Source organism: Notolepis coatsorum (assembly GCF_963971535.1).
Source record: "Notolepis coatsorum genome assembly, chromosome: 16".
Lineage (NCBI taxonomy): Eukaryota > Metazoa > Chordata > Actinopteri > Aulopiformes > Paralepididae > Notolepis > Notolepis coatsorum.
The window spans coordinates 59,286,831-59,298,857 of NC_140180.1; the positions used below are offsets into that span (position 1 = coordinate 59,286,831).

Below are 12,027 nucleotides of genomic sequence, written 5' to 3' on the forward strand. Positions count from 1 at the left end.
TGTTCCATCAGACATGTTGCGATGTCATTGTTGTTTTTGTGAGACATTGCTCTTGTCAAACTAAACCTTGGTGAATGACACCAAGAGGCATTGGCTGCATCCCATCTCTCCATGCTGCATACTATTTATATGCATTTTTCAGTGTGTGATGTGCAAGTATGCAAATACTGTATGCACAAAAGATCTGTATATATACTAAAAAGGAGCGACATGTATTGAGTGGATGGTTGATAGTGATTTCAATCCCACAATTCTTTGCGCCAGGTCATTTCCAGTGTTGTTTCTTGTTCCAGGTTCTCTTCTTCTAACAGTACATACATGTACTAAACAGTAAGCTCCAACAGTATGTAGTATGATGTACATACATGTACTAAACAGTAAGCTCAAACAGTATGTAGTATGATGTACATACATGTACTAAACAGTAAGCTCAAACAGTATGATGTACATACATGTACTAAACAATAAGCTCCAACATGATGTAGTATGATGTACATACATGTATTAAACAGTAAGCTCAAACAGTATGATGTACATACATGTACTAAACAATAAGCTCCAACATGATGTAGTATGATGTACATACATGTATTAAACAGTAAGCTCAAACAGTATGATGTACATACATGTACTAAACAATAAGCTCCAACATGATGTAGTATGATGTACATACATGTACTAAACAGTAAGCTCAAACAGTATGATGTACATACATGTACTGAACAGTAAGCTCCAACAGTATATAATATGATGTACATACATGTACTGAACAGTAAGCTCCAACAGTATATAATATGATGTACATACATGTACTGAACAGTAAGCTCCAACAGTATGTAGTATGTAGAACATACTTTGAGTTCGGACACAGTCGTCATCAATTCACCATCTTAAAAGATGGAAGTGGGGCACCCAAGTGGCGACCCATGTAACACGCTGCGTCGCGAAGCGGCCAACCCTGGTTCGAACCCCCGGACCCGGCGTCCTTTGCCGAATGTCTTCCCCCCGCTCTGTCTCCCGTTCCTCCTCTCTCTCTCTACCGGACTGCCCGGTAGTACAAACAAAACAAAAAAACATTATCTAAAAGATGGAAGTGAACCGGTTACACAAGCTCTAATTTTCACAATCATGAACCCACCTTCTCCATGTTCTTGTAATACTGGTCTTTGGCTGCCGCCACTGCTGCCAGATTATTGGCCTCCGCTGTTGCCTTGTGAAAGAGACGCATATAATATATTAAGAGTGGATAGGCTATTGCAAATAAAAGATTCAAATACATTCCTAACTTTCAATGATAGGCAAGAGAGTATAACCGGTAAAGCACTTAGAAAATGTGTAGCATGAATTGCCACATATCCAGTACCATCAGCATTGACTTTGGGTGTGGCAAGTCTTCTCCTTGGTAAATCTTGATGTACGCCTGTCACACAAAGGAAACAATATCACATATGGCATGCAGACTAAAATACAACAGTACAGTACAATACAACAATCCTAGTATGGAGAGGGTTTCACCTTGAAAAACTCAAGCAGACCCATGCAAGTGACTTTGGTGCCATTGATTTCTTTCTCAGCCAGTGCATCTGGTCGCAGCAGAGCGGGGATGAGGATCCGCAGCTCCTTGAGAAAATCCGGTGTCACATCTGATGCATAGTGCAATAAGACTCAAGTCAGTACACTGGGCATTCCAGTTAATTGTGCAAGGAAGTGACACAGAATGAACAACCTTACCACTAAGCTGTCCCTGAAAAGAAGGACTGGTAGCAACCTTCAGGCCAGGATGAGGTAAGAGGAAGCAAGAGATGGAGGTGAAGCAGGAGTGGATGTGCTCCCTAACCGTTTGCAGCTCCTCATGCTGGGCCTCCTTGACCTATTAGAACAACAATGTAAGGTAAAGTCAAACATCAAAACCCCAAGACGGTTCAATACAAGAACTTCAATGTAACATTTGTTTTAGTTGCATCTACACGTTGGTTATACTGCATCTATCTCAAGTCCAAAATAAATGCATCACGTTACTGCCTGTACGCCTACTTCTCATAAACCGTGTATTGGGCTAATCGACTACTGGACTATAGGACTACTGTGGCTTCTGTGGTTGAAGTCTCTCATTGTCAGTTCATGCATGTTTTTTAAATAAATTGGTAGGCTAAATGTCTATCCTAATAGAAAAATAAGAACTACCACATTTAGCCAACAAGCAGTCTGTCGTCATGATTCTAGTCAACTTCCTCTTGTAGAATGAACTGATTGCCCCACTTTTTACAGCTTCTCCTTTGCCCAAATATTGGCAGTTAGACTATTATTAACCCGGCAATATTTCCCACACATTATTTAGCCCATATTGTTCCTTGCACTTATATTGTGAATATGGAATGTGTGAGGGAGACATGCTGGGAATCAGCGGTTCAAGTGGCAGGTGCACTCGTTAACTATCATGAATGAGACGTGCACTGAAATACAGGACAATAACGGGAGAAAGGGCTAAACAAAAGCGGATCATCCCCATGTTCCCCGGGTCCTATGTTCCCCGCTTGATTGATTAATAGATTGAACATTTTATACATTTTTATTATTTTATTAATTATTAATGTCCGCCTTGTTTCGAACTGGTTAAGATTAGGCCCTCTTTCGAAGTTGGTTAAGGTTAGAGTTTGGAATCAGGGCTGGTGGTCTAAAATGTTCAATCAATCAATCAAGCGGGGAACATAGGACCCCGGGAACATAGACATGCTCCCAACAAAAGCACAGAAAGAAAGTATTAAAATGTAGGTAGAAATCCAGTGTTTGTAGGTTAGCCAACTAGCTAGCTCTGTGCCATTTAGCCTCTAATCTAGACAACTGTGCCACTGTTGACAATTTGGATGGACGCTTACAATCCACTTGTAATTCTACAAGAAATTCGTTTTAGTTTGCCAATTTTATTTTATTCTTAGTACTTGCCTTATTGTGTCCATCGTCAGCTAACTGCTAATCAACTGGCAGGAATGAAAATTACATCACTGCAGATGCTAGCAGAGCCATGGCTCTGGTCTGGATGCTAGCAGTTAGCCGACAATGGAGACGCTAAGGCAGGGTAAAGTACTAAAAATATAAAACTTTTGAATTTCTTTTGGAATTTCAAGGTGGCTTTTCGAGGGCCGCTGCTGCAAGGAAGGGGCACAGGAAAGACCTATGATGAGATCCAGTTTAGGATGTGCTCCACAAAACAAAGATGGCAGTGTAGAGCATCCATCTAAATTGTCAATAGTGGCACAGCTGTCTCCATTAGGGGCTACATGCCATTCTGACCTATGATTCAGACGCAATCACATTAGAGTGTACAGTGGTCCGCAGGGACAACCTTTGAGCACATGAATAGTTTAACAACTCAGAAGGAGGAAGGAGTGGTTCCATTTACATGCCTGGCTCGGTCTTCAGGCATGCCCAGTAGTATTTATACTAGTGTTAGATTCAATAATAACAAAAAGCTGAGAATAACCAGAGGGATGAAGAAAAAACAAAAACCACAAACTCATTGGATCTACACAAATGACCCATTTTGGATTCCAAATGGTGATTTGAACTGAAAGGTGACATGTTCGCATCCCTGATTTACCTGTAACCGTTTATCCAGGAATTCTAAGCCGCCCTTGAAGCCATAGGTGTATTCATAGGGGAAGCTCCAGTCCCTGATCAGGAACATGAGAGACTGGAAGAGCAAAGGAGAGGTAGAAATCAAATGTCATAGAAGATCTTTGATTCGCAAACACAAGTCGGAGAAATGTCAAAACATGAACAACACTAGAACAAACGGCTCCCTTACCTGAAAGGGCTTCAGAAAAATTTCATCCATGGCCAGGCGCCCATACTCTGTGAACAGCTGTCAAGTCAAGTCAAGTCAAGTTTATTTGTATAGCCCAAAATCACATTACATGTCTCGATGGGCTTCACAAGCCCACAGTGGAACAACAACCCTAACCCAACACTCAATGAAGATAAGGGAAAAACTCCAAAAAAGACATTAAAAATAGCATTTTGAATGCCTTCTATTATGCAATGTAAAGAGTGCCAAAATGAGTAAGGCACCAGCTTGTTGTGTATATATATAAATAAAAAGGTCCTAGAGGAATTTACCTGGAGAAACCTTTTAAAACACTGTTTTCTTTGTAGTTTATCTAGGCTAAAGTCATAATGCCTTGATTTCCCAAAGATTCACTGCCTTGAGGGATATTTACTTATTACTTGTTACTTATTTTTTACAAACACTTTGTTCAAGACCAACCTGTAGCTGCTGCAGATCATCCTCTTGTATGTTCTGTGATAGATTATAGATCTACAAGAGATAAGAGTAATATCCAATCACTACATGTAATAATAATGAGGGCAGATTCTATACTAATGAGAGCCGATTCTAATACTCCCAACTGCCCAATGGGGAGGAACATCCACATTTATAATATTACTATACTTTTTTGTGTGCCAAATAATTAAATCAATAAATAAACAATGAATTAACCAGTAGCCAAACAGGAGATCACCCACCTGCATTGAACTAGTCATGGTGCTGAGGGCAAAGATGGTGGCACAGTCCTTCACAGTGGACTGGGTGTCAAAGGCTCCCTGAGTGTCCATCAGCAGTACTGCCACCTACAGGACCACAAAGGCCAATTACACAAGAGCGTGGCTTTGTACATGACAGAATACATTCCTGTGATACACTGGACTTTTTGTAGGAAAACTTGAGAAGGCAGATAGTGACAGAGAGGGCGTGAGCGGGGTGTGGAGGGACGGGTGTTGTGAAGGATCAGATTAAACCGAATATGTATATTTATTTATATATATATATTTAATTGTATTTGTATATCGTTTGATATCCCCTGTATATTCCTTGTACAATATGCATTGAATATCCCCGTTTCTACTAAACAGCCCATAATAGTTTCATTCTACCATTGGACTAGAACCTGGCGCCAGGTTGCCATACCCCTAGGTTCAAGTTCAATCGTGCCGCCTAACATGTCGAGGCAGCCCCCGGTTCCGCGCAGTAATATGCCGGGCGAAATACGTGTGGTACTATTTGTTCATAGCGCATATATATATGACGCTCGTAAAGTAGAACTTTTTTTTAGTCCAGTTCTTTACCCTCCAACAGGGTGACAGACGCAAAAGCCTCCCCACGAAGCACGTGCGGTGTAGTAGGGCCTACTTGGCCCAGAATAGGCATTGAGATATCGTGTAGATTAATAGTTGAATGGTCATAGTTTGGCACCATACCGTCGAGTTGGACGTATTCTATTAAGCTAATAATAGTCTATTTATGTATGGTGCATCGTTCGGTTCGAGTTCTACAGTTATCAGTACCCCCATCGTTCCTGACGTTATCTGGACGCTTATCCAGGCTGGTCAGACCCCTAGTGGTGATTGCATCCGAGGAGCTCCGGGTCAAGAGCGACTGGACCTGTATATTGGATTACTCTACCCGACGACGGCGAGCCTTCCACGGCTCTTGGATTATGCTTTATGTGCTTTGATTATTCCATGGATAAAGGCCAACACTGTCGAGTGTTGGAATTACCCCCCGGAGAGGACTACAGGTGAGGCGGCGCTCTACACGTGAGGTCGCACCACGTCTCTCCGTTGTGGACCGGCAGATACCGTTCCACAGAGGGTCCAGCTGTGTTCGTCTACGGCCCCAGGTTCTGTGGGCACTGGGTCTAAGACTTTGGATTCTCCCAAGACACCGTCAGCCAGATGGGATACCGCCAGCGACTTCTCTAACCCCCCCCTCCTACTGTCTTACAACCAGCGGGACCCCCCCCCCCCCTTAGTGTATCCAGCTATAATTATTTAAGTACTATCGCTATCGTTTCCTAAATATTCCAGGTTGTATACTTACTCCCTGCGCAACCAGAGATTGGACATTCAATGTTGATTTACCTACGAATACTCATTTGCCATAAAAGTGCATACTTAACATTTCAAATCATAAATGTAATTAAGTGAATATTGTGTACACCCTTTGCTGTATTAAATATTCGATTTGGTCCATTTGTGTTGGTTCGTTTCATCAGGTGGGAAAGTGTTCATCATACTTATATCTTGTACTGGGTGGCCAGAAGTTAAAGTACATGAGGTAGTGGTATTAAATATCATATCTAACAATACAGTCAGGGAATTGTACCCCTCAGCTACAATTGGTCCTTCGAGCCGGAGGGTAACTAGTGTAATATTAATATAGTGTTATTAATATCGAAATGGCCTATGATGAACACTCCACGAAACGATCCTCCTAACCTAGAACGCCCGCGGCGCAGACGACAGACACCTCAGTACTTAGAGGCTTACACTGTCAGTCAACTACCTAGCCTTCGACAAACGGTAAACGTAGTAAAAGTAGAAAGTAAAATTATGTCTGACCTTAACGACCAGGTTTCCCCGACCACAGAGGCCCTAGTAGGTCCTAACGTAACTGACCAAGCCCACGGTGGAGACCAGGAGGGAATTGACATGCCTTTACTCCCCGACACGCCCCGGGAGGAAGACAACCCTACAGAGAGAGAACTCTGCACGGAAGAAGAAGAGGAGAGCGCCGAGGAACTAGAGCTCCAGGACTCCCCAACGAGTACCCCCAGGAGCGGTTCACGCAGGAGCGGCTCACCTCCACTACCGCCTTCCCCCAGCGAAGCGGAGAGGATACTACAACAGGCGTTCCTCGTCAGCCTGACAGCCTCTACCGAACGCGATCGGCTCCAAGCACAGACGCTTAGCGAGCGCGAACGTCTCCAAGCCCAGGCGACCAGCGAGCGCAAACACCTCCAAGCACAGCAACGGAGCGAAGAACAGCGCACAAGTCTGGAGATGAGACGCTTCCAGATGGAAGAGAATATGGGAAGAGAATATGGCAAGAGACCGCGCCGACGCCCAGCGCACCGCTGCCGGTGCCCAAAGAGACGCAGAGCGCGACAGACTACAAGCGCAACTAATAGAGCAGCTGATCAAAAGGACAACTCCCTCTCCTTCCGCCAGGGGCTCAAGGAACTCGTCGAGACAGCAGTCAAGAGCAGCGTCACCGCAACGAGCAAGCGACCCTGAACTTGACCAACAGACCGAGTCTAGACCCCCCGCAGACCCCCTTCCCATACCGGTCCAAGCGAGACCCAGCTACAAGGAAGGAGCGGCCTACACTGCGGAGAAGCTAAATAAACGATTACAAGATCTGGAAGATTTGATAGAAGAAGAGGGAGAAGAGGAGAACCAAGCCCGACGACAGCACAGTACTCCACCGGACCAGGAGGTCCCATACAGTCCAGGCTATACCCCCGTGGCGCTGCGCTACAGACCCCCGACTCTATTTACGGGTGAGCACGACGCACGACCAGCCCCGAGGAACAGTACCTGGACCAGCGGGCCATGGTACCCTGCCAGTACCGGCCCACAGCGAGGCGCAAGAGGGGACTCGCCCAGGAGGTCTCTCCCCCAACGCTCGCCGATGTATTCGCCATCCACGGCGTCATACAACGCCACGCCATCAATCCCAGACTTCGTCTATGAGAGTCGAGCACAGTACACGGAGCTCCGGATGTGCTTAGAGACAATGCTGGCGGATGTCATTGATGAACGCCACAAGTATGCAATATTATTGAAGCACCTGAAAGTACAGCGAGCACACAATATAGCGCTAGCCTATGCTACCTCCTCGACCCCATACACAGCGGCCCTTGCAGCGCTGGATCAAAGATATGGACGTATATGGGATTACGTAATCCAGGAGATAAGGCATATTGACCGCCTACCCCCAGCCACAGACAATCGCTCACTAGATGACCTGTCAATCAAAGTGCAGTCCCTGGTGGGGATGCTGGGAGCTCAACGGGAGAAGGGCAGGCATGAGCTGTACGCCAACTCTAACGTTGAGAGGATTTTGGAGAAGCTGCCACCCGCAAGACAGGAGCGCTTTCGGCGGCAGAGGGACTACCGAGATCCCGACGGCCCCGAGCCATCCCTCCTTGATCTGGCCGACTTCCTGGCGAGAGAGGTCAGCAGCTTACGACTGGACACCTTCGGGCGGAGCACGACAAGCTCCAGAGAGGGACCCAGGAGAATAAATGATGGAAGAAGATCGGTGACTGTCATGCACCAATCAGAGTCAGTACCGAGCAGTAAGAGTCACAGCACCCCCTCGAGGAAGGAGAAGTGGAAGATAGCGTGTCCCTACTGTGAGAAAGAACACTGGCTGTCACAATGTGACACATTCACAAAGATGAATGCAGAAGAAGTGAGCCAATGGATAAAGTCCAACCGGCGCTGTTATCGATGTGCGCGGCCCCACATGGCAGCCGAATGCCGCCTAAAGAAAAGGTGCAGCCGGTGCGATGGAGCCCATCTAGATATACTACACGATAGTAACGGAAGACGGCCTACACCTGCACCACGGAGCGGCACCAAGGCAAGTGTCATGTACATTGACCCCGCCAGCAGCAACGGAGCTCAAGTGCTCTTAAAGGTAGTCCGTGTGACATTGAGCTACCAGGATAAAGTCATGGACACTTACGCCGTCCTTGATGACGGGTCAGAGAAGACCCTTCTGCTCGCCTCCGCTGCGACTCAACTGGGACTGCGGGGGAGCAAGAACGAAATGACGATTCGGACAATAAGAAGAGATTTGAAGACGATAAAGGGCGAGAATGTCTCCTCGCCAACGGGCAGCCAGAGCGACAGTACAAGATCACAAATGCTTTCACCAGCCAAGAAATAGGACTCTCGCAGTACACCTACCCTGTCACCAAGTTGATGGATAAATATGTGCACCTGCGCCAATTACCTATCCCGCTCATAAACGACGCTACCCCGACCCTGTTGATAGGCTCCGACCATGCAGAACTCATAGTCCCGATAGACCGGGTCCACACCGGTCCCCGAGGCTGTCCTGCAGCTGTCGAGACCCGCTTAGGATGGACATTACAAGGCCCCCTCGCTAAATCTCTCAACCGAACCGCAGCCACTAGCTGCTTCCACTCCCGAACGACAGAAGAAGACACCACTCTCCTGCAGCATGTCGAGAGGCTATGGACCCTAGAGACAATGCCCTTTAAGAACGAAAAGAAAGACATTTGCTCTAAAGAAGACATTTACGCCATCCACCTACTCGAGCAGGGGACAAAGAGAGTCACAGTCGGCGGAGTGATGAGATACGCAACTCCACTCCTGAGGAGAGAGGGAATGCCCCCCTTTCACGCAAAGAAAGACGCCACGGAGCGCTATCTACTGAACACAGAGCGACGCCTAGCCAAAGACCCCGCTCAACAGAGTGTGTACCGAGCTGAGATTGAGAAGCTAATCACAGCGGGACACGTAACAAAGATTGACATTAAAGAGGCCGATCAGACGACCGAATCATGGTACGTGCCGCATCACAAGGTCCATCACAATGGCAAGGATCGCATTGTGTTTAACTGCAGCTACCAGATCGGATCCCAAAATCTGAATAAAGAGCCTTTGCCCGGCCCCACACTCGGCCCCTCCCTACTAGGCGTGCTACTGCGCTTCCGCCAGGACAAGGTGGCTATAAGCGGGGATATCAAAGGGATGTTCTTGCAAGTGAGACTAGTAGAGGAGGACAAGCCTCTGCTACGGTTCCTATGGAGAGAGAAGATCGGAGATGAGAACCCATCCATCTACCAGTGGGAAGTACTCCCCTTCGGAACCACATGCAGCCCGTGCTGTGCTACATTTGCACTACAGAAACACGTCACAGAGGACCCAACAGCAAATGAAGAGGTCCAACACAGTGTGAAGAACAGTTTCTACGTAGACAACTGTCTACAAAGCGTCTCGACTCAAGAAGAAGCCGAGGCTCTCCTAATCAAGTTACGCGCCTCCCTAATCAAAGGAGGCTTTGATCTCAGACCCTTGGCTCCAGAGCAAGGAAGGTCGGCGGCGATACCGACCACCAGACGGAGTGTGTACAGAACACTCGCCAGACAATATGACCCGCTGGGATGTATTCTACCTTACACCACCAGGGCAAAGATGATTGTACGAGCACTATGGGACAAGGACCAGGGCTGGGACGACCCAATACCCGCACACCTTGCCTCAACATGGAGAGAGTGGGAGACGGAACTCCGCTCACTCCCAGGTGTTAATATACGCCGCAGCTACTTCCCATCCACGGTGAGGCCAGAGACATGCGAGATTGAGCTACACGTCTTCAGCGATGCCTCCGAAGTAGCCTACGGATCGGTTGCTTATTTGCGTGCCCAAGAGATGGGAGGAGAGATACACACTGCTTTCATACTGGCCCGCTCAAGGATAGCCCCACGTAAGCAACAATCTATCCCACGTCTAGAGCTCTGCGCAGCCCTCGCAGGAGCGCATCTAGCCACGTTAATCCAACGTGAACTCACCATTCCGGTGCATAGAACAATCTTGTGGTCAGATTCCACGACAGTACTCACATGGATTAAGTCTGATTCATGCAGATACAAAGTCTTCGTGGGAGTCAGAGTCACCGAGATTCAGGAACTAACAGAAGAAGCAAGCTGGAGATATGCGGATACCAAACACAACCCAGCTGACGTCATCACCCGGGGAATGTCCCTGGATGACCTAACCCGTCACAACATCTACAGTGACGGACCAGCATTCCTCCAGCTCCCGGAAGGAGATTGGCCTACGCCCACCCCGAGGGAAGCAAGTAGAGAGGAGGCTGAGAACAAGAAGCCTATGTTCTGTGGACTGAGCACTGTCGCCTCCACAGACCCGAACATAGATGACTGCATTACCCTAGAGAGTGCGCAACAAAGGACATTCCTGCGGCACCACCCAGAGATTCAGTCCACCACTGACATGTCAGCAGCTGACTACGAAGAAGCAGAACTTCTTCTACTACAACGAGCCCAGAGAGACTCGTTCCCCGATGAGCTAGACTGTCTACAGGGAGGAAACCCCGTCCCATCAGACAGCAGACTGATTCACCTGGCACCAGAGAGTGACGCCCATAATCTCATCAGAGTGGGTGGTCGCCTGCGGAGAGCCCCCGATCTACCAGATGACATTAAGTACCCGATCGTCTTGAACAGCCGACACAAGGTCACAGAGCTGATCATAAAGAAATACGACGAGGATGTGCACCACGCCGGAGCAGAGAGAGTCTTCGCGGAGATCAGACGTCGTTATTGGATATTACAAGGGAGAGAAGCAGTACGGCGCTTCCAGCGAACCTGTCTAGACTGCCGTAAGTGGCGCGCGCAGCCCAGCATACCACGGATGGCTGACCTACCCCCGTCGCCTCCGAATCGGCGACAAGCCATTCCACTCCACAGGCATGGACTGTTTTGGCCCGTTGTATATAAAAAGAGGAAGAGGCACCGAGAAGCGGTGGGGTATTGTATTCAAATGCATGACCACCAGAGCGATACATATCGAGCTCCTTCCGACCATGAGCACAGACTCATTCCTTATGGCCTTCCGGAGATTCATATCACGGAAAGGACAACCGTCTACATTGTTGTCTGATCACGGGACCAACTTCAAAGGCGGAGAAAGAGAGCTGAGAGAGAGCTTCCAAGCTATGGGCCCAGAACTTAAGACCCACCTCGCTCCAGCCCAGGTTGACTTCCAGTTTAATCCCCCGAACGCACCCCACTTCGGTGGAACCTGGGAACGAGAAGTACGCTCTATAAAGACAGCCCTGTATGCCGTACTCGGAGCCCAGACTGTGGCAGAGGAAGTCCTAATGACAGTCCTCACGGAGATCGAGGGAGTATTGAACTCCAAACCCCTCGGTTACGTCTCCAGTGATGTAGCAGATGTCGACCCAGTCACCCCCAACACACTCCTAATGGGGCGGCTGGACCCCGCGCTACCCCAGACAATGTACAGGCCCGAAGAAGCGAACGGCCGAAGAATGTGGAGGTACAGCCAAGTACTAGCTGACAAGTTTTGGAGCAGCTTCCTACTTCACTACCTACCGTCTCTACAGACCCGCCAGAAGTGGGTAAAAGAGAGAGACAATTTGACAGAAGGCACAGTCGTCATGATAGT

General features: G+C 47.8%; 1 protein-coding gene across 1 annotated transcript in view; it reads right to left on the reverse strand.

Annotated features, from left to right (window-relative positions):
- The window catches only part of LOC311243159 (atlastin-3-like), a 33,387-nt gene that overhangs the window by 11,028 nt on the left and 10,332 nt on the right, over positions 1-12,027 (reverse strand). Inside the window, exons 4-11 of the mRNA XM_084332273.1 lie at positions 4,525-4,629; positions 4,265-4,315; positions 3,806-3,862; positions 3,599-3,691; positions 1,732-1,870; positions 1,516-1,643; positions 1,364-1,420; positions 1,139-1,210 (exon numbers count right to left, since the gene is read on the reverse strand). Of these exons, the coding sequence (XP_084188399.1) occupies positions 1,139-1,210; positions 1,364-1,420; positions 1,516-1,643; positions 1,732-1,870; positions 3,599-3,691; positions 3,806-3,862; positions 4,265-4,315; positions 4,525-4,629 (702 nt within the window). The remainder of the gene's footprint in view (positions 1-1,138; positions 1,211-1,363; positions 1,421-1,515; positions 1,644-1,731; positions 1,871-3,598; positions 3,692-3,805; positions 3,863-4,264; positions 4,316-4,524; positions 4,630-12,027) is intronic.